Source organism: Oncorhynchus mykiss, chromosome 7 (genome assembly GCF_057628025.1).
Source record: "Oncorhynchus mykiss isolate SJ-2025 chromosome 7, ASM5762802v1, whole genome shotgun sequence".
NCBI lineage: Eukaryota > Metazoa > Chordata > Actinopteri > Salmoniformes > Salmonidae > Oncorhynchus > Oncorhynchus mykiss.
The window spans coordinates 67,583,564-67,610,220 of record NC_143028.1 but is presented as its reverse complement, the minus strand read 5'-3'; the positions used below and the strand labels follow the sequence as shown (position 1 = coordinate 67,610,220).

Here is a 26,657-nt window from a genome sequence, read left to right as displayed (position 1 = left end):
CAGCTCTGGTTCTTTAATGAGCCTGGGATGGGTTTCTTATCTTGCATAGCTAAGGGAGTGTCATGGTCTTAGCAGAGGTTGGTCAGTTTTCCAAGTCACATAGGCCTGGAGCTTACGGTTGGGGCTAGTTCTTTGAAAATATAATGTATACTTGATTTGGCGCACTGGGTAGACAGATTAAATATTTCAAAAATATTTCCAACTTGCTAACGGCACTCAGGTTGCTAATGCATAAAACTGAAATGTGTCCTCCGCATTTAACCCAACCCCTCTGAATCAGATAGGTGCGGAGGGCTGCCATAATCGACATCCATGTCTTCAGGGAACAGTGGGTTTCTCATCTGAATGATGAGGATAACTGGGATATATATTTTTTTTTAAATCAATGTCGTAAGTATCATACTTTTAAAACTCACCGTTACATTGTTTTACGTCACTGTGATCAATCAATTTAAAGAAGTTCAACAACATGTTGACTATCAGGCTGTGCAGGCAGGCTGCTCCTTCTTTGTTGTGAGGCTTCTCACAGAGCTCACCAGGGGCCTCTGGTCTGCCCACATCACACAGGTTTAAACTGAGTGGAAAACATGGTTGTTGGAATCTTGTTTCAAAGCCAAACACAACAGCAGCCAAGTTCACTCTACTCTACTGAACCTTCTGTTATAGTTTTGTGTGCAGGGCAATGCATGGTAGCCCGCTGCCTCTACATTGGGCTGGTAGAGTGAGTGAGTGTGGGTTTTGCGGCCTTCAGCTCTCCTCTTGGCCCTACACCACGCTCACGGGTCACAGTGGCTTTGGAGGAAGGCAGCTGCCTAGTGCCACCACATCCTCGCCTCTGTGTGATGTGGGCAGACTGTGTTGGCCCCTGGTGAGCTCTGTGTGAAACCTCACAACAAAGAAGGAGCAGCCTGCCTACACAGCCTGACTGAGTCAACATGTTCATTCACTCACTGGGATGAGTTTGTGCTTGGTCCTTCGAACCGGACATGATCGAGCTCACGCAAGCTTCGGCTGACGGACACTAAGGTTGCTCTGCACATTTTGCCTTGGCGCTAGTCCTGGATCCTCCCCTCCATTTGGGCGATTTACTGTCTCATGTGAATGAGGTGAGTGAACACAGTCACAGAGCATACTAGGAGCCGTATTAGCCCTACAAAGGGAAATCCAGAGGATTGTGGGTGACGCATGTGGTGTTGAGGATGTATAATCCGTGGTCTGTGTTGGGGGTGAGGGAGAGTAGTCCTCTCAGCCCTTGGCATGGCCTACTTTAGCCACCATGAAGAGGGGCATTCAGAGTATTCTTGTCACAGCGGACTCCCTCAGGACACAGGCAGAGTATTAATATGCCATGAATGGGGACAGACAGACTGTCCTTATCTCTCCCCGCGATGACTCGTGAAGCAGTGCACCCTCAAGTGAGAGCACAAACTTCTCCTTGCTCAATCTGTGGAATGGGAGAATACCCAGACATCCTCCTCACGTATTTGCTTGCCTTGCTGGCGTCATTCCATTAAGGACTTTGGGCTTCTTATCGCTGAGGCTCCTGGCAAGTTGTTCTGACAGTCTGAGCTACCCACCCTTGATGAAGTAGAGTTGATGGCATTTGGCGCGCATGTACCCTTATGAGCTGGTTTGCTGGAGCTGTAGAGGGTGACTCAGGCAAATGTAATTGTAATTCGGCATCTTTTACAACTGCAGAGAATGAAACATGACGTTAGAGAATTAGGTGAAATCCATTGAAAATGACAGCTCTGCTCAGATTGATGTTATAAGGTGCAAACGTGACAGGAAGAAGAGGATCGGCAATCAGCGATCAATGTGGGCCTGTTGTTATGAGCATAGATTAAACCCAAAAACCGATGGGAACAAGTGGGAGGATCTAGCGTACCACTAAAATGCATTGTGGTTTAGCTGTTTTAATTTTATGATGATATTTTGAGGGTGGATGGACAAATATGAAACAAATTGTAAAATGCCCCTTTAAAGATGCACTGTTGGCTAAAATTCAAATAGCTCAAAGAGTAAAAGACACAAAAACAAGACTTAATGTGAAGCGTAGAAATTACGCACTTATAACAGAACTACCACTTTTAAAGGGGTGTGTCAGCTTTAATATTGCGGAAAGATTCTTGCTTCCATCAATGTAATTGTCTGCATCATTTCCAATCCCCTATATATTTTTGGGGTAAATATCTATATCATTATGCATACATTTCCATAATATATTTTACCTTTTACCAGGTTTTTTCTCATTGAGATTTAATCTCTTTTCAAGAGAGACCTGGTCCAATAGCCGCAGGGGGAACACCATTTCAGACAAAACAACTTACATGCGTGTTAGTGTATGTATGTATGTATGTATGTATGTATGTATGTATGTATGTATGTGTGTGTGTATGTGTGTGTGTGTGTGTGTATATATATAAAATAACTTTTTTTCTAATCTCTTAACACCATCCATTTTGGATTTCTAGATCTACCACTTCTTAGACTTGCTTTCAATGAGAATGACAGATCTATAACTCACATTTCTATAGGATTTTGTCAGGTCGTACCAAAAAATTACATACTGTAGCTTTAAGTAGCCTAAATCACTCACACTATGAATCAAATACCATGAGGAGGAACAGAGGCCGCTATAGAGGCCTGTGTGGGGGATATCCACCTAAAGAGACTACGTCGGAGAGTGGATAAATCTCTTTTACCCACCGTTCTATTGGCAAATGTACAATCACCGGAGAATAAACTGGATGAGCGCTGTTTGAGATTATCCTATCAAGCTTTTCTGAATAACTGTAATATCCTGTGTTATATTGGTAAATATAAATCTAGCTGGTTTTTCTATACGCCGACCGGCAGGACAAAACATCTGTGTCGTGGAAGCTGAGGGGGGTGGTTTCTCTTTGTTAACAACAACTGGTGAGTGATCTCTAATATTAAGGAAGTCTCAAGGTTCTGCTTGCCTGAGTTAGTGTGGTCTACAGTTTATCATGAGCTATTTTATTTACCAAGAGTTTTCATATTTTTCGTAGCTGTCTCTTTACCACCACAAACCACTGCTGGCTCTATCCAAGGCTCAGTCAATCGTTCACAAAACAGAATGCAGCGCAGTACGTGACTGAGGAAAGAAGAGACAATCAATTTACTAGTTACAGCCTCAGCGCACACTCTGGAAAGGCAGCTTACCAGTTACAGCGGCACGTCCCCTGAATGATAACGAAGAGGTATGTGAGAAGCCTGACCATGGAGACGGGTGAGAAGGAGATGAACTGTACTTCATGAGTTGTAAACGAAAAACAACTGGCATTTGGAAAGTTTGAAGTGAGGGAGCAAGTGTGGTGGAACAAGAATTGTTAGCATTGTTAAGTATCTTGCTAGCTGGATACAATTCTCCGTTAGCTAGCTAGAGAAATTTTGAGCAACATTGACCAACTCATCTGATCAAATAATTGAGTTTATGGTGTGAAAATTAGCTTGCTAATAAAGTCAGACAGCCAACGTTAGCTAGCTAACGTTAGAACATCAGATGAGTTGACATTAGCAACCTAACCAATTCACTATAATATTAACTGGTGTACGACTCCTTGCCGGTCCTCAAGTTATAACTCGTTAGTTGCTTACTGGACCCTGGCAATCTGTGTGAAATGTTAACTAGCTAACAAACTAACCACTATCTGTTAACTAATATTATCCCTCTACAGTATGAGAATTAAGGGAGAATGAAACGTTGCTTCTTAAACAAGTGGATTCAGGGATCAAGTGTAGCTGGAGCTGGGCCTGCCTTAAGCTGGATGCCACTATAGAGGTGAAAGGAACACCACACGCTTTCCCTCTTTCTCACTTTTGCTGGCACATTGTAGAACAGATGTCCACAGGTAGAACATGTACAATATAATAATGTGCAGTGTAGCCCAAATATTGTTTTTGTTTTTCATGTTTCGGTGCAACAAAAAAAAGTGTCACCTTTTTGGGCCTTCACCAGTTTGCATCCCTGTGCTAAAGCTGCAACATCATTTCAGCCATTTAGTTTCTTACTTTCTTCCGACTGAGTAGTTCTGTTACTGAAATCCCTCATTTGTTAAGGAAAAACATTCCCCTTTCCCTCAACCCTTGCTCTCTTTACGTGTAACACGTAAGCATAGCATGCATGTGACCAATAGGGCCTGATATACAGCCCATCATAATCATATCAATAAATTGGTTATTACAGACTCCGGACACAGTAACACGTGAAAGCAAAATGGATGCGGAGGATGTGAAAAAGAACCTTGAAACAGGCAAATGTTTACTGGTTGCTCAGAAGAGAAAGGGGGAAGTCAGATCTGTGGAAAACATTTGACTTAGTTGTGGAAACTACTAAAGCTCAAGAAAAAATAGGGTATAGGAGCAAGCATTGCGTAAGTATTATGTGTGCCAAACAGTTGCTGTTAGATTACAATATTTACCATTTGGAACAGTGTAAACAACACTGAATAAATAAGTTTACCAGACAGTCTGTTCTAACTATATACAGTGGGGAGAACAAGTATTTGATACACTGCCGATTTTGCAATTTTGTAATTTTTATCATAGGTACACTTCAACTGTGAGAGACGGAATCGAAAACAAAAATTCAGAAAATCACATTGTATGATTTTTAAGTAATTGCATTTTATTGCATGACATAAGTATTTGATCACCTACCAACCAGTAAGAATTCCGGCTCTCACAGACCTGTTAGTTTTTCTTTAACCTCTTGATCCTACTTGAGACGCAGACGTCTCATCTAGACACCTGGAAATGCAAATGCGCTACGCTAAATGCTAAATGTACTCGTTAAAACTCAAACGTTCATTAAAACACACATGCAGGGTATTGAATTAAAGCTACACTCGTTGTGAATCTAGCCAACAAGTCCGATTTTTAAAATGCTTTTCGGCGAAAGCATGAGAAGCTATTATCTGATAGCATGCAACACCCCAATATACCTGAAGGGGACGTAAACAAAAGAATTAGCGTAGCCGGCGCTACACAAAACGCAGAAATAAAATATAAAACATTCATTACCTTTGATGATATTCTTTGTTGGCACTCCTATATGTTCCATAAACATCACAATTGGGTCTTTTTCCCGATTAAATCCGTCCATGTATGCCCAAAATATCCATTTGTATAGCCTGTCTGGTTCAGGAAAAAAGCTCTCTTCCAACACGCAACGTCATTTTTAAAAATTATATAAGTTGCCTATATTCATTGACAAAACACTTCAACCTACTTTTGTAACCCAACTTTAGGTATTTGTAAACGTTAATAAGCGATCAAATTGATCACTGGGCGATCTGTATTCAATAGCAGCTACTCAAGAAAACAATGTCCTTTTTCTCTCTTCCAAAATCGATTGCTGTATGCTGGACGGAATGAAGGATCTATTTGTAATTACACAAAGGATTTTTGTCAATGAAAATGACGTTTTTGGCTACATCGTGTGGAAGTTGTAGGAACTGCAAGCTCCCTGCTATATATTTTTGCTTGCCATAAACAACTGAGAGACTGGCGGATTAATACTTTTCTGTGGTTTTTGTGACCAGGTTTTTCTGGGGATTTCGCTTGCTGTTCACGTTCTGTTATAGTCACAGACATTATTTAACCAGTTTTAGAAACTTCAGAGTGTTTTCTATCCACGCATACTAATCATATGCATATACTATATTCCTGGCATGAGTAGCAGGATTTTTAACAGAATGTTCGAAAAAGGAGGCGGTAGACTGAAGAGGTTTTAAGAAGCCCTCCTGTTCTCCACTCATTACCTGTATTAACTACACCTGTTTGAACTCGTTACCTGTATAAAAGACACCTGTCCACACACTCAATCAAACAGACTCCAACCTCTCCACAATGGCCAAGACCAGAGAGCTGTGTAAGGACATCAGGGATAAAATTGTAGACGTGCACAAGGCTGGGATGGGCTACAGGACAATAGGCAAGCAGCTTGGTGAGAAGGCAACTGTTGGTGCAATTATTAGAAAATGGAAGAAGTTCAAGATGACGGTCAATCACCCTCGGTCTGGGGCTCCATGCAAGATCTCACCTCGTGGGGCATCAATGATCATGAGGAAGTTGAGGGATCAGCCCAGAACTACACGGCAGGACCTGGTCAATGACCTGAAGAGAGCTGGGACCACAGTCTCAAAGAAAACCATTAGTAACACACTACGCCGTCATGGATTAAAATCCTGCAGCGCACGCAAGGTCCCCCTGCTCAAGCCAGCGCATGTCCAGGCCCGTCTGAAGTTTGCCGATGACCATCTGGATGATCCAGAGGAGGAATGGGAGAAGGTAATGTGGTCTGATGAGACAAAAATAGAGCTTTTTGGTCTAAACTCCACTCGCAAGTGTTTGGAGGAAGAAGAAGGATGAGTACAACCCCAAGAATGCCATCCCAACCGTGAAGCATGGAGGTGGGATCATCATTCTTTGGGGATGCTTTTCTGCAAAGGGGACAGGACGACTGCACCGTATTGTGGGGAGGATGGATGGGGCCATGTATCGCGAGATCTTGGCCAACCTTGAGATTGGCCAACCCAAATATTAAGTTCTGCTTTTCTGATGTATCAAATACTTATGTCATGCAATAAAATGCTAATTAATTATTTAAAAATCATACAATGTGATTATCTGGATTTTGGTTTTCGATTCCGTCTCTCACAGTTGAAGTGTACCTATGATAAAAATGACAGACATGCTTTGTAAGTAGGAAAACCTGCAAAATCGGCAGTGTATCAAATACTTGTTCTCCCCACTGTACATGCATACATACATACATACATACATACATACAGTTGAAGTCGTAAGATTACATACACTTCGGTTGGAGTCATTAAAACTCGTTTTTCAACCACTCCACAAATGTCTTGTTAACAAACTATAATTTTGGCAAGTCTGTTGTGTCATGCACAAAGTAGATGTCCTAAGTAATTTTTCCAACAATTGTTTACAGACCGATTTTAATTCACTGTATCACAATTCCAGTGAGTCAGAAGTTTACATACACTAAGTTGACTGTGCCTTTAAACAGCTTGGAAAATTCCAGAAAGTGATGTAATGGCTTTAGAAGCTTCTTATAGGCTAATTGACGTAATTTTTGTCAATTGGAGGTGTACCTGTGGATGTATTTCAAGGCCTACCTTCAAACTCAGGGCCTCTTTGCTTGACATCATGGGAAAATCAAAAGGAATCAGTCATGACCCCAGAAAAGAAATTGTAGACCTCCACAAGTCTGGTTCATCCTTGGGAGCAATTTCCAAACGCCTGAAGGTAGCACGCTCATCTGTACAAACAATAATACGCAAGTATAAACACCATAGGACCACGCTGCTGTCATACCGCTCAGGAAAAAGACACGTTCTGTCTCCTAGAGATGAATGTACTTTGGTGTGAAAGTGCAAATAAATCCCAGAACAACACCAAAGGACCTTGTGTAGATGCTGGAGGAAACAGGTACAAAAGTAACTATATCCATAGTAAAACGAGTCCTATATCGACATAACCTGAAAGGTCGCTCAGCAAGGAAGAAGCCACTGCTTCAAAACCGCCATAAAAAAGCCAGACTACGGTTTGCAACTGCACATGGGGACAAAGATCGTACTTTTTGGAGACACGTCCTCTGGTCTGATGAAACAAAAATAGGTATGTTTGGCCATAATGACCATTGTTATGTTTGGAGGGAAAAGGGGGAGGCTTGCAAGCCAAAGAACACCATCCAAACTGTGAAGAACGGGGGTGGCAGCATCATGTTGTGGGGGTGCTTTGCTGCATGAGAGACTGGTGCACTTCACAAATTAGATGGCATCATGAGGTGAGAAAATTATGTGGATATGTTGAAGCAACATCTCAAGACATCAGTCAGGAAGTTAAAGCTTGGTCGCAAATGGGTCTTCCAAACGGACAACAACGTCAAGGTCTTGGAGTGGCCCTCACAAAGCCCTGACCTCAATCCTATAGAAAATGTGGGCAAAACTGAAAAAGTGTGTGTGAGCAAGGAGGCCTACAAACCTGACCCAGTTACACCAGCTCTGTCAGGAGGAATGGGCCAAAATGCACCCAACTTATTGTGGGAAGCTTGTGGAAGGCTACCTGAAACATTTGACCCACGTTAAACAATTTTAAATGCAATGCTACCAAATACTAATTGAGTGTATGTAAACTTCTGACACACTGGGAATGTGATGAAAGAAATAAAAGCTGAAATAAATCATTCTCTCTACTATTAGTCTGGCATTTCACATCCTTACAATAAAGTGGTGATCCTAACTGACCTAAGACAGGACATTTTTACTAGTATTAAATGTCAGGAATTGTGAAAAATTTAGTTTAAGTGTATTTGGCTAAGGTTTATGTAAACTTCTGACTTCAACTGTACATACATCTATATATATATATATATACACACACACACTCAGTACCAGTCAAAAGTTTGGACACACCTACTCATTCAAGGGTTTTTCTTTATTTGTACTATTAGAATAATCATGAAGTCATCAACTATGAAATTACACATATGGAATCATGTAGTAACCACAAAAGTGTTCAACACATCAAAATATATATTTGAGATTCTTCGACGTAGCCACCCTTTGCCTTAATGACAGTTTTGCAAACTCTTGACATTCTCCCAACCAGCTTCATCAGTCACCTGGAATGTATTTCAAATAACAGGTGTGCCTTGTTAAAGGTTAATTTGTTTAACTTCTTTCCTTAATGTGTTTGAGCCAATCAGTTGTGTTGTAACAAGGTAGGGGTGGTATCCAAAAGATAACCCTATTTGGTAAAATAACAAGTCCATATAATGGCAAGAACAGCTCATATAAGCAAAGAGAAACGACATTACATCATTACCTTAAGACATGAAGGTCAGTCAATGCGTAACATTTCAAGAACTTTGAAAGTTTCTTCAAGTGCAGTCACAAAAACCACCAAGCGCTATGATAAAACTGGCTCTCATGAAATCCGCCACCGGAAAGTAAGACCCAGAGTTACCTCTGCTGCAGAGGATAAGTTCATTAGAGTTACCAGCCTCAGAAATTGCAGCCCAAATAAATGCTTTGGAGTTCAAGTAACAGACACATCTCAACATCAGCAGACTGCGTGAATCAGGCCTTCATGGTCGAATTGCTGCAAAGAAACCACTACTAAATGACACCAATAAGAAGAAGAGACTTGCTTTGGCCAAGAAACACGAGCAATGGACATTAGACCAGTGAAATCTGTCCTTTGGTCTGATGAGTTCAAATGTGAGATTATTGGTTCCAACCGCCGAGTAGGTCAACGGCTGATCCCTGCATGTGTAGTTCCCATGTGAAGCATGGAGGAGGTGTGATGGTCTGTGATTTTTATTTTTAATTCAAGGCACACTTAACCAGTATGGCTACCACAGCATTCTGCAGTGATATGCCATCCCATCTGGTTTGCGCTTAGTCTGACTATTATTTGTTTTTCAACAGGACAATGACCCAAAACACACCTCCAGGCTGTGTAAGGGCTATTTGACCAAGAAGGAGAGTAATGGAGTGCTGCATCAGATGACCAGGCCTCCACAATCACCCGACCTCAACCCAATTGGGATGAGTTGGACCGCAGAGTGAAGGAAAAGCAGCCAACAAGTGCTCAGCATATCTGGCAATTCCTTCAAGATGGTTGGGAAAGCATTCCAGGTGACTACCTCATGAAGCTGGTTGAGAGAATGCCAAGAGTATGCAAAGCTGTCATCAAGGCAAAGGGTGGCTACTTTGAAGAATCTCAAATCTAAAATATATTTTGATTTGTTTAACAAATTTGGTTACTACATGTCTTCACTATTATTGTACAAATATTTTATATATTTCTTTATACAAATGGTAAAAAATAAAGGAAAAGCCTTGAATGAGTAGGTGTCCAAACTTTTGACTGGTTGTGTGTGTGTATAAGACTTAAACAGTTGCATGCATTCGTGAATAGTGGTTTATTTATTTTTTGGGCATAACTATTCAAAGCTCCCTTTTGTTATTTAATTTTAAAACTAAAATGCTTGTTTGCATTTCAGAGCATGCATGTCTCGTGTAATGGCATGAAGGAATGATGCAACTTAGCTCTATATTTCAATATACAGGCTAATGTAAGTTATGGTATTAAGACTAAATAGGATACGCTCTTAGGCCTACAGCTCAATGGTGGTTATAGAAGGATACTATACAAAGCCTGATAATGAAAATGACATTACTTTTTATAATGATCATAATAATAATTGTAATAACAATAAGAAGGTGATCAAGAAAAAAGGAGAGTATAGGAGCGAGACCTGCGTGCATATTATGTGTGGCAAATTTGTTCAATTACCATTTTTCGGCATGTTTGGAACAGTGTAAACTACACTAAAGAAATTCTAAATGATACCAGTCTGTTCTAGCGTTTATTAAAGCATTGCAAAGATTAAAAACAGCTGACTCTGTGAAATTACTTTATCCAACATTTTCCTGTTGCGTGAGGCTTGGTGCTCACGGAATCAGTATGCTGGTTAACTTTGCTATTATGCACATAGCAATGTAGGTAAAGTCGACAATTTACGGCGCACTGAAGATTGTTTCAGAACCATGGAGAGTGACCATATACAACGCGGGAGAAAGGGCCAGACTGATTACCGGAACGCGTACTCTGAGCATGCGCTGACCAGCTGACAAGTGTCTTTACAGAGGGTAGTGCGTACGGCCCAGTACATCACTGGGGCCGAGCTCCCTGCCATCCAGTACCTCTATACCAGGCGGTGTCAGAAAATTGTCAGACTCCAGCCATCCAAGTCATAGACTGTTCTCTCTGCTACCGCACGGCAAGCGGTACCAATGCACCAGGTCTAGAACAACAGGACCCTGAACATGTTCTACCCCCAAGCTATAAGTTAGTCCAGGTAGCTATTTGTCAACTATCTGGTTTGACCCTTTTTGCACTAACTCTATTGACTCATCACATACGCTGCTGTTATTATCTATCCCGTTGCCTAGTCACTGTATCCCTACTTATATGTACAGATCAACCTCAATTACCTCGTACTCCTGCACATCGAATCGGTACTGATACCCTGTGTATTTAGCCAAGTTATCGTTACTCATTGTGTATTTATTCCTCATATTTTTTACATTGTTGGGAAGGGCCCAAAAGGAAGCAATTCACAGTTAGTCTACACCTGTTGTTTATGAAGCATGTTAATCGAGAGCTTGGGACTATAAGGTTCTCTCTGATTCTGCATTTTTGTAAAAATTTAGTTATTGACATAGCCTTGTTCAATGTTCTCTACCTAGCCTATATAGTACTCTAAATATCCCAATTCATGTTGTTAAGTTCAAAAGAATACAATATCAAAATCGCTGACACCATTCAAACCAATGAGGGTTCTGAACTTTGAAGCCAATCATCTTTTTGCAGATAGAACCAAGTTTTAGTTCCAAGCTCTCGTATTGTTAAGAACTGCAAAGTAGGTATGTAAAGGCCAATTTTAGTCCTGCTGTGCCAACACTTCCTTTGACCGCCTTTCCTTCCAGTTCTCTGCTACCAATGACTGGAATGAATTGCAAAAATCACTGAAGCCGGAGACTTATATCTCCCTCTCAAACTTTGAGCATCAGCTGTCAGAGCAGCTGTGTACAGGTACAGTGAATCTGTAAATGGCACACCCAACTACCTCATCCCATTATTGTTATTTATCCTATTGCTCTTTTGCACCCCAGTATCTCTACTTGCACATCATCTGCACATCTATCACTCCAGTGTTAATGCTAAATTGTAATTATTTTGCCTCTATGGCCTATTTATTGCCTTACCTCCCTACTCTTCTACATTTGCACATGCTGTACATAGATTTTTCTATTGTGTTATAGACTGCAAATGTACAGTCAATCACAGTGTCATTCGTTTCGTCACCAAAGCCCCATATACCACTCACCACTATGACCTGTATGCTCTCGTTGGCTGGCCCTCGCTTCGTATTCGTCGCCAAACCCACTGGCTCGAGGTCATCTATAAGTCTTTGCTTGGTAAATCCCCACCTTATCTCAGCTCACTGGTCACCATAGCAGCACCCACTTGTAGCACGCGCTCCAGCAGGTATATTTCACTGGTCACCCCCAAAGCCAATTCCTCCTTAGGCCGCCTTTCCTTCCAGTTCTCTGCTGCTAGTAACTGGAACGAATTGCAAAAAATCACTGAAGCTGGAGAATCATATCTCCCTCACTAACTTTAAGCATCAGCTATAAGAGCAGCTTACAGATCATTGCACCTGTACATTGCCCATCTGTAAATTGCCCATCCAACTACCTCATCCTCATGTTATTTTTTATTTTTTTAATTGTCTTTCCTCTGAACCCCAGTATCTCTACTTGCACATTCATCTTCTGCACATCTATCACTCCAGTGTTAATGCTAAATTGTAATTATTTCGCCACTACAGCCTATTTATTGCCTTACCTCCTTAATCTTACTTCATTTGCACACACCGTATATAGACTTTTTCTATTGTGTTATTGACTGTACATTTATTTATGCCATGTGTAACTCTGTGTTGTTGTTGTTGTTTTATAATAAGTATTAGTTGGTGCGAAAGAAAAGGATCAGAGGGTTGATAAACCACCAGCCACAGCTAAGGGGTCAGGTAGAAAACTCACTGTTTTGCTCAAAAAAAGCAGCGTAAGTGCAGTGGTTAACCTATGTTCTGTCACACTTCATGCTTTTAAATATGAACGTTAACGCCACTCCTGTTTTATATAGGCCTATGTGGCGCAGGGAATTATAAACCCAAAATGTAACGGATTATAAAATATCCATCACACACAATTACAATAGGCTAAACAACATGCAAACGTAATCGTGTGTGAGGAATGTATCTTTTATAATGAACTGAACCACTGTCACACTTGGACAGGATCTTGTGTGCTTTTTGGGCCTTTGCTTATACGGTTAGGCCTAATGCACATTGGCATCGTTATCCTGCAGCGTCCTGATCTCAAGAAGCCTAAATCCAGCAAGACTTTTGCCGATTTGAGTTCAGGTTTGGAAGACATTATCCCTGTAAGATTGAGCCTTGTGTTGGACAGGAGTGTATTGTTCATGAGGCAACAGTCAACACCAGTGACTAACATGCATGATGCTTTTGGAATATCTTGGCGATCAGATAGAATGCAGCGTTTGCACCGGATTCGCTGTTCTGAATAGGTTGTGTATGTATGCACCACTGTTGCTGTTTATAAGGAGGCACATGAACATTATGACTTTTGGGCCCGCGCCCTTCTGAACTTAAATACAGTGCCTTGCGAAAGTATTCGGCCCCCTTGAACTTTGCGACCTTTTGCCACATTTCAGGCTTCAAACATAAAGATATAAAACTGTATTTTTTTGTGAAGAATCAACAACAAGTGGGACACAATCATGAAGTGGAACGACATTTATTGGATATTTCAAACTTTTTTAACAAATCAAAAACTGAAAAATTGGGCGTGCAAAATTATTCAGCCCCCTTAAGTTAATACTTTGTAGCGCCACCTTTTGCTGCGATAACAGCTGTAAGTCGCTTGGGGTATGTCTCTATCAGTTTTGCACATCGAGAGACTGACATTTTTTCCCATTCCTCCTTGCAAAACAGCTTGAGCTCAGTGAGGTTGGATGGAGAGCATTTGTGAACAGCAGTTTTCAGTTCTTTCCACAGATTCTCGATTGGATTCAGGTCTGGACTTTGACTTGGCCATTCTAACACCTGGATATGTTTATTTTTGAACCTTTCCATTGTAGATTTTGCTTTATGTTTTGGATCATTGTCTTGTTGGAAGACAAATCTCCGTCCCAGTCTCAGGTCTTTTGCAGACTCCATCAGGTTTTCTTCCAGAATGGTCCTGTATTTGGCTCCATCCATCTTCCCATCAATTTTAACCATCTTCCCTGTCCCTGCTGAAGAAAAGCAGGCCCAAACCATGATGCTGCCACCACCATGTTTGACAGTGGGGATGGTGTGTTCAGCTGTGTTGCTTTTACGCCAAACATAACGTTTTGCATTGTTGCCAAAAAGTTCAATTTTGGTTTCATCTGACCAGAGCACCTTCTTCCACATGTTTGGTGTGTCTCCCAGGTGGCTTGTGGCAAACTTTAAACAACACTTTTTATGGATATCTTTAAGAAATGGCTTTCTTCTTGCCACTCTTCCATAAAGGCCAGATTTGTGCAATATACGACTGATTGTTGTCCTATGGACAGAGTCTACCGCCTCAGCTGTAGATCTCTGCAGTTCATCCAGAGTGATCATGGGCCTCTTGGCTGCATCTCTGATCAGTCTTCTCCTTGTATGAGCTGAAGGTTTAGAGGGACGGCCAGGTCTTGGTAGATTTGCAGTGGTCTGATACTCCTTCCATTTCAATATTATCGCTTGCACAGTGCTCCTTGGGATGTTTAAAGCTTGGGAAATATTTTTGTATCCAAATCCGGCTTTAAACTTCTTCACAACAGTATCTCGGACCTGCCTGGTGTGTTCCTTGTTCTTCATGATGCTCTCTGCGCTTTTAACGGACCTCTGAGACTATCACAGTGCAGGTGCATTTATACGGAGACTTGATTACACACAGGTGGATTGTATTTATCATCATTAGTCATTTAGGTCAATATTGGATCATTCAGAGATCCTCACTGAACTTCTGGAGAGAGTTTGCTGCACTGAAAGTAAAGGGGCTGAATAATTTTGCACGCCCAATTTTTCCGTTTTTGATTTGTTAAAAAAGTTTGAAATATCCAATAAATGTCGTTCCACTTCATGATTGTGTCCCACTTGTTGTTGATTCTTCACAAAAAAATACAGTTTTATATCTTTATGTTTGAAGCCTGAAATGTGGCAGAAGGTCGCAAAGTTCAAGGGGGCCGAATACTTTCGCAAGGCACTGTACCTTATCTGTCTTACCGACAAATGCCGGCGTTGAAATTAAGGCTTTTCTTTTAAATTGTTCACCTATTTTGATCCATTTGAGATCAGATGGCAACTAAATAAAGCGTGAGGAAAAATACTAAAAAACAGGCCTTTGCAGTATCGAACTGAATGTGTTTTGTGAACTGCTGCATTATCGCAATTGTGAAGGGGCTTTACGAAGACCTTTTTTATAAGGAGCACGTGTGCATAAGTTGAAAAATGTAGGCGTACACAAAGAAATTTAGGAGCACAATGAGAAATATTTGAGATATTAAAGCTAGAATCCTTATTTATTTTTCTAGGTGCACTAGTACTAAAAAAAAAGAGTACCCAGGTCACACAGCAAAATATTTGGGTGCATACGTGAGTATAATGGTCGCATGCAGAGCCCTGTGTGGCTATCAGTGCAGTGACATGAAGGTTAGGCTAGTGATAAAACATTTCCTCCGATGTCGTCTAAGTCTACATTTATGTTTTATTTTATTTCACCTTTATTTAACCAGGTAGGCTAGTTGAGAACAAGTTCTCATTTACAACTGCGACCTGGCCAAGATAAAGCATAGCAGTGTGAACAGACAACAACACAGAGTTACACATGGAGTAAACAATAAACAAGTCAATAACACAGTAGAAAAAAATAGTCTATATACATTGTGTGCAAAAGGCATGAAGAGGTAGGTAGGCGAATAATTACAATTTAGCAGATTAACACTGGAGTGATAAATGATCAGATGGTCATGTGCAGGTAGAGATACTGGTGTGCAAAAGAGCAGAAAAGTAAATAAATAAAAACAGTATGGGGATGAGGTAGGTAAATTGGGTGGGCTATTTACCGATGGACTATGTACAGCTGCAGCGATCGGTTAGCTGCTCAGATAGCAGATGTTTAAAGTTGGTGAGGGAGATAAAAGTCTCCAACTTCAGCGATTTTTGCAATTCGTTCCAGTCATGTTAGGGCCGGGATGATCCCAGTATCACTTTTATTTTCCCCCAAGGCAAATAATGAAAACACGATGTAGACTTAACTCGTCGGTCCGTTAACCTGATGTACGTAAAATATTGTGTGCTTGGAAAATAAATAAATGTGACTCAATGATAACATAATGATATTTGTTTACGATATTAGGACTGTTATCCTAAAGAAGAGAAATCCTCTTTTGTATTTTGTTTCCTTGCCACAATACTTACTATTACCGCGTTTGTGGTTCATCCCTGATTTGTGGTTCGGAGTCAAAACAATAAAACAGTAGCCCTGTTGAACACCTTATTAGTCAGTCCTGTAGTAGAAGAACAACATATCTCTGCCTGAATTGTTTATCTCCCTAGAAATAGGGCGTTTGATGAGACAGCTCATCTCAGGGGGTTGCTGTGATGAAAATGGAGGATAATGCAGCAAGATATCAAAACATAGGAAGTGAGAAATGGGGCACTTTTGGAAAAGTTATGCACGTTCTGGGCCAAGCAGAACCAGGTGGACTAACATTGATAAAAACGTTTTTAGTTCTCATGAGCTGGCTAGAACGTTATAGACATGGCCTTAATCAATTGGATTTGCCTGTTTGGAACTAAGCATTAGATATCGGAAGATTGCGATCCGAAATGAAGCATTGAGAGGAAGCCACTGGACCCCGTCTGTGTTCTCTGGGGTAGCAGAATATCTTGATCGGGTATAGCTGTCAACAAAGCTTTCGCAACAGGAAACTGAGCAAGAGGAGAACATTGTACGTTTGCGGTATAGTACAGAGTATCATGGCATACTAGGGTTAGAAGATGTTTGTGTTGTCAAACGTAGATTTTTTTGGGGGGTGCTAGGCTATATTTACTATAAGCTTTGAGTGATGAGGCTGAATATTCTCATATGGATGGATGTGCATGATTCCGAGTCCCTCACATTCTACTGCTACTTCAACCAGAGATTGTTCAGTAGCTTTCTCTACGGTCTCTGCTACAAATAGGCCTATAAGAGCCATCACTCCAAAGGGTGTTTTGTTCTCTTACTTGACTATAAAAGAGAGCAAAGAGAGCACTTTGTTGTTGTGTTGAGTGAGTGTAGCCTAGGTAGGCCTATGAAGTAGAAACACTTGACTAGTGCCTCTTGAATTAATAATTTCCTCTCTCCACTTAAGTCACTGGGACATGCCTCTCACAGCACCCACACCTCTCTGTGGACACACACACACACACACACTCAGAGAAAGGGTTTGGGGACTGCTTAGGTGGACAAACCACATCTATCTGGGTCCCCATAGATTAATGCACTCAGACCTATAGATCAGACTGGTAGGCTACACTTGTACACTACACTCACAAACTGCATCAGTTACTATCAGTTACGGAGCTACTAGCTCCGGTTAACATCGGAGGGCTTCACCTCACCACCATAAACACTCCACCCAATCACATGGTGTCCAAAAAGGTCATTTAGGCTCCCAGTGTTGCAAGCCGATTTCAAGTGCAAAGGCTGATTCATTCAAGACAGCTGAAGCAACCATGCCAAATTTAAAGAGGATGCTGCTGTTTCAATCGGTCTAACATTAATTTATAGTCGTTAATGTTAATGGGGATGGTGGTGTCATTGCTGAATCATTGGTTGTGAGGATGGTTGTTCTGTGGGTCAGGTGAGGGGAGGCTGGGGCATTCGACAGGAAGGGTTAAAGGGTCAGAGGCTGGTTTTGGATGAACAAGGGGTTTAGGGGACTAGCAGGCAGACAGACTGCAGGGGAAGGAAGCAATGGTCTGGGCTCTTGCTGTTTTACAACTTTCCTGGAGTCTGAATCAGCTAGGGAGATGGTCTACTAGGGAGGGAGAAAAGCAGATGAAAGGCGATTAAAAAAAATGTGTCTGCTTTCCATGCTTTGTTTCTGCTCGTTAAGTTATTGTGGCAACTTTTAAATGAAGCAAAACGCCATTTTAAGAAGGAAGGAAATTTGCTCAATAAAATGTTAGTATGAAATGCATAATCTACTATATTAAGTGTGTTTAGTGTGTAGGCCTCTTTGTCGGTATGTTGGTTGTTTTCCTTTTAGTTCTATCCTGGATTCAGCTCTGCAGTGATTAGTCTGCTTTAAGAGCAAAGTCAAGTGAAACACTCGCAATGCACAAGGCCACTATTTAAATTTAGAAACACCTCTTCTAAATTTAGCACAGGGATGAACCCTCATTCTCTGTACTCGTTTAGGGATAGAAAACGGCAAAAGTGAAACATTTACATTTTAGTAATTTAGCAGACATTTTTATCCAGAGCAATTTACAGGAACGGTTAGGGTTAAGTGCCTTCCTTAAAATTTCTTAGGGCTGCAATCCCGTTAACGGGATTGATATGACAACAGCCAGTGAAAGTGCAGAGCGCCAAATTCAAACAACAGAAATCTCTGCTTAATATAATGTTGGTGTCATCATCGCAAATCAAAAAACACTTCAACCAGTAAAATGCTTTTTGGGTTGAGATCTGGAGACTGGCTAGGCCACTCCAGGACCTTGAAATGCTTCTTACGAAGCCACTCCTTCGTTGCCCGGGAGGTTTTCACTAAAAATCTCACGATACATGGCCCCATTCATTCTTTCCTTTACACGGATCAGTTGTCCTGGTCCCTTTGCAGAAAAACAGCCCCAAAGCATGATGTTTCCACCCCCATGCTTCACAGTAGATATGGTGTTCTTTGGATGCAACTCAGCATTCTTTGTCCTCCAAACACGACGAGTTGAGTTTTTACTAAAAAGTTATATTTTGGTTTCATCTGACCATATGACATTCTCCCAATCTTCTTCTGGATCATCCAAATGCTCTTTAGCAAACTTCAGACGGGCCTGGACATGTACTGGCTTAAGCAGGGGAACACGGTTGGCACTGCAGGATTTGAGTCCCTGGCGGCGTAGTGTGTTACTGATGGTAGGCTTTGTTACTTTGGTCCCAGCTCTCTGCAGGTCATTCACTAGGTCCCCCCGTGTGGTTCTGGGATTTTTGCTCACCGTTCTTGTGATCATTTTGACTACAAGGGGTGAGATCTTGCATGGAGCACCAGATCGAGGGAGATTATCAGTGGTCTTGTATGTCTTCCATTTCCTAATAATTGCTCCCACAGTTGATTTCTTCAAACCAAGCTGCTTACCTATTGCAGATTCAGTCTTCCCAGCCTGGTGCAGGTCTACAATTTTGTTTCTGGTGTCCTTTGACAGCTCTTTGGTCTTGGCCATAGTGGAGTTTGGAGTGTGACTGTTTGAGGTTGTGGACAGGTGTCTTTTATACTGATAACAAGTTCAAACAGGTGCCATTAATACAGGTCACGAGTGGAAGACAGAGGAGCCTCTTAAAGAAGAAGTTACAGGTCTGTGAGAGCCAGAAATCTTGCTTGTTTGTAGGTGACCAAATACTTATTTTCCACCATAATTTGCAAATAAATTCATTAAAAATCCTACCATGTGATTTCTGGATTTTTTTTCTCATTTTGTCTGTCATAGTTGAAGTGTACCTATGATGAAAATTACAGGCCTCTCATCTATTTAAGTGGGAGAACTTGCACAATTGGTGGCTGACTAAATATTTTTTTTGTCCCACTGTATATGTTTTGTTCGATAAAGTGCATATTTATATCAAAAAATAGTTCCAATAGTTCACTAGTTCCAAAAACATCCGGTGATATTGCAGAGAGCCCCATCATTTTACAGAAATACTCATTATAAATGGCGATGGAAAATACAAGTGTTAGACATGAAAATATAGATACACTTCTCCTAAATGCAACCGCTGTGTCAGATTTTTAAAAAGCTTTACGGAAGCAAACATGCAATAATCTGAGTACAGCTTTCAGACAACAAAGCAGCCAAAAAGATATCCGCCATATTGGGTAGTCAACATTAGTCATAAATAGCATTATAAATATTCACTTACCTTTGATGATTTTCATCAGAATGCACTCCCAGGAATCTCAGTTCCACATTAAATGTTTGATTTGTTCGATAATGTCCATCATTTTTGTCCAAAGAGCTACTTTTGTTAGCACGTTTGGTAAACAAATCCAAAGTCGTGAAGCGCGTTCCCTAGTTGCAGACGAAATGTCAAAAAATTGCATTACTGTCCGTAGAAACATGTCAAACGATGTATGCAATCAATTTTTAGGATGCAGCCATAAGAAGTTAAGGGCATATTATTCACCTAGTCGTCTCAGGGATTCGAACTAGCAACCTTTTGGTTACTGGCCCAACGCTCTTAACCGCTAGGCTACCTGCTGCCCAGGTGTGCCCTAAAGTCATAAAACCACCCATTTGAAAAAGATAGCAGTCAGAGTGCACTATAACTGCAGTATGCTGCAAATACTGCATCCAAAATACCAGTCGACTGCAGTTACTGCACATTTACTGCAGTTTCAAAACGATCATATTTTTTGTAAGGGCAACTATTAATACATTTTCTCTTCTTAAAATCATATTTTAAACCTTACTGTCACCTTCACCTTAACCACACAGCTAGCCTTAGCCTTAGCCTTAACCTTTTAATTAAGACCAACAAGCTAATTTTTGTTCAATTTGTATGATATAGCCAATTTTGACTTTGTGGCTGTTTTTATCTAGTGGAAATCCAAGTGTAGGCTACAGAGAAAAGCTGTTTGGCTCAGACGACTCACGAATAGGAAGACATTTGCAGCAGGTGTTTCTGATTAATAAACATTGCCTTGCTGGTGGCTGGTACCATTTTAAATAAAACCCACCCTGAAACAAAACGTAGGCTGAAATAAATGTGCTCGTCATCTCATAGGAAAAGACATTTAAGACTCATGGTAACATCCGAAGTCACACATTCGGATTTGGCACTTCAAGCCCAAATATCATACTTTGACTTACTGATGATGACTTATTGACTTGCGTTGATGTGCAACATAATGGGTAAACTCTGGCCGTCGTCTTTCAGCTCAAAAAAGTGCATTTCTACCAGTGTGGGCATTTAATATCATACATTTGATAGTGGATGAGTAGGCCAACAGGTCCCCATTTGGAAGTGTCCAACTGATTGAAGACCAGGGCTGGGAAATACTGGTCTAAACTGTAAGAATCACAGCCTTTCCTCCTAGATAGAAGTGGCACAGTAGCTGTTTTTTGCACCCAATTCGGAGGTTCTAGCAGCAAATTCCTGATAACCAGGATTTGTGTGTCTGTCTGCAGTCATCCCTGTGCGTGTGTGTGTGTGGCTAGATTGCAATAAAGAGAGCCAGACGGGCTGGATTATTCCTGGGTCAGAACCATGGGATTAGGCCAGGGATTATCACAGCTCAGTCAGTAAAACCGCACCCAGTGGACTGGTGGGATAACATCAGACAGTCAGCCCACCATGCCGGCGCTCTCTAGGCCCTTCCCTACACACACATTTCAACTGAATCCCCTTCATTGTTGTTTGAGGTGAGCCCCACTGCAGTCAATGCAGAAAGCTATTACACAATACAAGCAATTTTGCCATGTCCAAATTCAAAATCTGAAAAAATTGTCTCAATCCCGACTCGCAGTCCCTAACTTCTCGATTTATTTCCAACAGTAGGTTAACTTTGTCCCATCTTGCACATAGGACTAGGCCCAAGCTGAAATGCATACATAACATACTTTTTTCCCAGATTCCGTTTCCTTCACCATGTCCCACTATGTGGTCGTTTATTATTCATGTTACAATGCACCACCTGGATACGAGACACATCCAGAACAAGAGGGAGAGAGTGACGGGGATTTAGCACACAGAATGGTGGGCTTCTATGTGCGTCCGATGGCTCAGTTGGTTGGAGCACGGAGCTGGCAAAAATGGGGGTGTGGGTCCGATGCCCGCGGGGGTCATAGTAGGTTTGGGCAATATGGCCTAAAAAAAAATCATATTTTTAATGTATTTATTTATTGATGGGCTATTTACGATATATACACGACATGGCATAAGTATGTGCTGCTCGTCGAACATCTCATTCCAAAATTAATATGGAGTTGGTCCCCCCTTTGCTGCTGTAACAGCCTCCACTCTTCTGGAAAAGGCTTTCCACTAGATGCTGGAACACAGCAGCGAGAACTTGCTTCCATTCAGCCACAAGCATTAGTGAGGTCGGGCACTGATGTTGGGCGATTAGGACTGGCTCGCAGTCGGTGTCCCTATTCATCCCAAAGGTGTTCCATAGGATTGAGGTCAGGGCTCTGCAGGCCAGTCAACTTCTTCCACACCTATCCCAACAAACTATTTCTGTATGTACCTCACTTTGTGCACGGGGGCATTGTCATGCTGAAGCAGGGAAGGGGCTTCATCAAACTGTTGCCACAAAGTTGGAAGCACAGAATTGTCTAGAATGTCATTGTATGCTGTAGCATTAAGATTTCCCTTCACTGGAACTAAGGGGTCTAGCCCGAACCATGACAAAGAGCCCCAGACCATTATTCCTCCTCCACCAAACTTCTCAGTTGGCACTATGCATTCGGGCAGGTAGCATTCTCCTGACATCCGCCAAACCCAGATTCGTCCGTCGGACTTCCAGATGGTGAAGCGTGATTTATCACTCCAGAGAACCCATTTCCACTGCTCCAGAGTCTAATGGCGGCGAGCTTTACACCACTCCAGCTAACGCATAGCATTGCGACTGGTGATCTTAGGCATGTGTGCGGCTGCGCGGCCATGGAAACCCATTTCATGAAGCTCCCGACTAACAGTTATTGTGCTGATGTTGCTTCCAGAGGTAGTTCGGAAGTCGGTAGTGAGTGTTGCAACCCAGGACAGACGATTTTTACGTGCTTCAGCACTCGGCGGTCCCGTTCTGTGAGCTTGTATGTGTTAAACTAACTGTAAATCACATTATTTAAAAGCTGCTGCTAAGTAAGCAGATAAAATAAATTATGCAGGCATTGTTTGATAACCTAACCGCAGAATATGTAGTGCATTCAGTATTGTTTTGGTCAGATATTTTGGGGATAAATCACACCTAGCAAGTTTGGGATCAGTCAATCTTTCTGGGAAAAATATTTGATCTTGACCATCCCTAATTCAAAAGGCAGAGGATGCGCACAGTATAACAATATGATGAAGTGTGAATATTTCTGCCACCCACATACAGGAAAACGGTTCCAAATAAATTACATTATTACGTGTTCCACCACCCGTGTTATTTACATTATATCATGTCCGTGTGAGCTGTGATGTGTAGGTAAAACCTCTCGTTCTCTCAAACAGAGAATATGGGAACATAAAAGTTCAATCAGGAGAAACGACAGGGATTATCCAGTCGCAGTACATTTGAATGACCTGAAGCATGACATTTCTACCTTTTAGATTTTGTGGCATAGAGAAAGTTAAGATATCAGACAGGCGAGGTGACATTAATAATACTCTGAGTAAAAGAGAATGTTTTGGGATTTTCAACCTCTAGACATTATTTCCTAAAGGTCTTAAGGATGAAATGCCTATGTACGTTATGTTGTGAATTTGAACATGAATTATGCCCCCATTTAAGATCACTCTGAAGTTTTTTCGTGCAATGTACCCAATGATTAATGATAACTTGCTCGGTAGGTCTATGTCCTCATTGTGGTTTTACAGGTGTGTTTAATATGTCTTATTTACACACTTTATTCTAATATTTATGAAATGCATATTGTTATATTTGGTAGCACTTTCCTTTGCCTCCAACCCATTTCGATAAGTGGAACGGATGTGGGCGGGGCTAGGTCTACATAAGGGTGCACATTTTTTTTAAACTCGCAAAAGCTCTGACGAAGGCCGTGAGGCCGATACATAAGCTTATTAAAGATCAGTGATACTATCAAGAGCAGTGTGCAGTTCTAACAGTGTCTTCCTTTCTGTTTGGATCCAGGACCACACTGTGCGAATGAGTGATTGATGCCAACTTCGCTTCTTAAGGTAAGAGGTCAACTCCTTGTTCCACTCAAATCATGATAATAAATGCATTTAAGAAGTTTTATATTCACTTGTAAAAATATATATATCACCCCCCATACCCCCCCCCCCCCAAAAAAAAAAATTGTAAGTACCTACATTTAGTTGGATTATACTGTAAAAGTAATCACCCAGGATCAGCCTCCAGTTACAACTACAACACATCTGGATTAATAATCCAATCATCTGTTTGCACTGTGAAAGGGTAATAAGGCATGTGCCCCGATTCTCCCAGGGCAGTATGGGTGTGTGTGTCCTGCTCCTGTTGCTCAGTGTGGCCCTCAGGGTCTCCATCTCGGCCCAGGTACCACCTCCCACCCCCACAGGTAAGAAGGACCCACATGACATCATCACCTGAACAGCCGGATCCCACCGCTGACACCATTTGACATATTCAACGCTATTGTTTACTGCACCTCTCATGAAGCTGCAAATTGACTCAACAGAAATAACAGCCTAAATAAACTGAATATCTCGCTCTCTCTCGCTCCTCTCTCTCTGTCTTTCTTCTCTCTCACACCTTACCTTTCATCCCTAGGAGGTCCAGTCCCCACTGCCAAATCCAAGGACCCTCCCGCCACCACCCTCCCCAATGTTCCCTTGACAACAACCATCGCCCCCCCTCCTCCCCCTCAAACAACCACAGCCCCGAAGGTTGCCGCGAAAACAATGACAACTACCACAACCATGGATGGTGTCATATTGACTGCAGGCCCCAGTGGTGCCACCCCTGCGCCCGTCCCCCCTCCACCACCCCCTGGCCCAACTGAAGCCCCCAAAATCCCCACAGGGGTGAACTCCACACCGCAGCCACCCCCTGCTCCAACCACAATCAGTCAGGTAGGGGGTGGGGAGAATGGGACCTCTGTTCCAGAGACTCAGTCACCAGACACCGCCACCAACACAGACACAAAACCAACGGTGGAAGCCACATCGGCCACTAGCGGTGCTACTGTTCCAGGTGTGTGTCTGTGTGTTAACTGTATGTTGGTTGCAGCACTTTGTGACATCTGCTGATGTAATAAGGGCTTTATAATTACATTTGATTGACATTTGATTGATAGTGGAGTGTGTGAGTGAAAGTCGAGAATTTAAGTGCGGGGGGGGTTGTTGTATGTTTTTTTAGGTTTGATAGTAATGACTCTCGTTTTATTCTCCTCAGGTGGTGGAGAAGACGACACCGGTAAGACTGTGTGTGAGGTTTTTATGTCTCATTACAATGGCATGCCAAGCGGTCATACAACCGCGCTGACAATTTATGATAGCATGACAGATGTCATAAGCAGTCGTGGTAGCGATGTGCCAATAATTTAACTGGCCTGTCGAACACACGCAGTATTCAAGCCCTCCAGTATCTGTCTCTGTCTGTGGTTTCTGTCCATCCTCTATGCCCATGGTATGAGACATTGAAATTAAATGGACCGAATAGTCCCTCTTCTCAATTTCAATTACCTTCCTAACAAGGTGGTGCAGCACCATTCAATGTGTACATTGTCCCTCAGAGAACACTGAAAATTCCACAGAATAATGAAAAATGAACAACAATTTGCTGAAATAGCCAAGATGGCAGTTTGAACCACATGAAATCAAATGTGGCCCGTGTGGCTCCGTTGGTAAGAGTGGCTTAGTGCTAGCAATGCCAGGGTTTTGGGTTCGATTCCCACTGGGATCACTATCACTTACTGTTGATTTTATCCAACCTGCAAAACACCAGTCTCAACTTCAACAGTGAAGAGGCGACTCCGGGATGCTGGCCTTCTAGGCAGAATTGCAAAGAAAAAGCCATGTCTCAGACTGGCCAAAAAAAAAGATTAAGATGGGCAAAATAACACAGACACTGGACAGAGGAACTCTGCCTAGAAGGCCAGCATCCCGGAGTCGCCTCTTCGCTGTTGACGTTGAGTCTGCCAGTGAAGCTGCCAGTTGAGGACTTGTGAGGCATCTGTTTCTCAAACAAGACACTCTAATGTACTTGTCCTCTTGCTCAGTTGTGCACTGGGGCCTCCCACCCCTCTTTCTATTCTGGTTAGAGCCAGTTTGCGCTGTTCTGTGAAGGGAGTAGATCTTCCATTTCTTGGCAATTTCTCACATGGAATAGCCTTAATTTCTCAGAACAGGAATAAACTGATGGGTTTCAGAAGAAAGTCCTTTTTGAGCCTGTAATCAAACTCACAAATGCTGATGCTCCAGATACTCAACTCGTCTAAAGAAGGTCAGTTTTATTGCTTCTTTAATCAGCACCACAGTTTTCAGCTGTGCTAACATAATTGCAAAAGGGTTTTCTAATGATCAATTAGCCTTTTTAAAATGATAAACTTGGATTAGCTAACACAACGTGCCATTGGAACACAGTAGTGATGGTTGCTGATAATGGGCCTCTATACGCCTATGTAGATATTCCATTAAAAATCAGCCGTTTCCAGCATTAGCATTAGCAACATTAGCAATATCTACACTGTATTTCTGATCAATTTGATGTTTTTTTAATGGACAATAAAATGTAAATGTTGGTTGTTTTTTGCTCTAGGACACCCACAGACCTCACAAGACTTGTCTTTTGGTAGTGAATCTGTTATTCTATGCGTTTGTATTGGCTAATAGCAGGCCAAAAATAATTCCTTTAAATTATTATTTAAAAAAATGTATCCTTCAAGGGGTCTTGAAATTCAAAATCAAATAGCTAAATGATCCTTAGTATGACCTTATTCATACAATTTAATATAGCTTAGTAGAACCCCCTTCCCCCTGGCTTAGACTCTTAATAGTTAATAACGTCTCTATAACAACGGTTAATGACGTCTCTATAAC

The 26,657-nt window shown here is 41.7% G+C and overlaps 1 protein-coding gene across 8 annotated transcripts in view; it reads left to right on the top strand.

Annotated features, from left to right (window-relative positions):
- LOC110528463 (receptor-type tyrosine-protein phosphatase alpha) overlaps nt 1-26,657 on the top strand; it is a 65,447-nt gene that overhangs the window by 16,679 nt on the left and 22,111 nt on the right. For 4 of the 8 annotated variants that reach the window (XM_090241820.1, XM_036984047.2, XM_036984045.2 and 1 more), the window contains exons 2-5: nt 23,767-23,813; nt 24,085-24,175; nt 24,388-24,810; nt 25,012-25,032. In XM_090241820.1, coding sequence (XP_090097946.1) covers nt 23,793-23,813; nt 24,085-24,175; nt 24,388-24,810; nt 25,012-25,032 — 556 coding nt within the window. In that variant the 5' untranslated portion in view covers nt 23,767-23,792. The remainder of the gene's footprint in view (nt 1-23,766; nt 23,814-24,084; nt 24,176-24,387; nt 24,811-25,011; nt 25,033-26,657) is intronic. The other 4 variants (XM_090241822.1, XM_090241821.1, XM_090241819.1 and 1 more) reach the window with 1 other exon arrangement.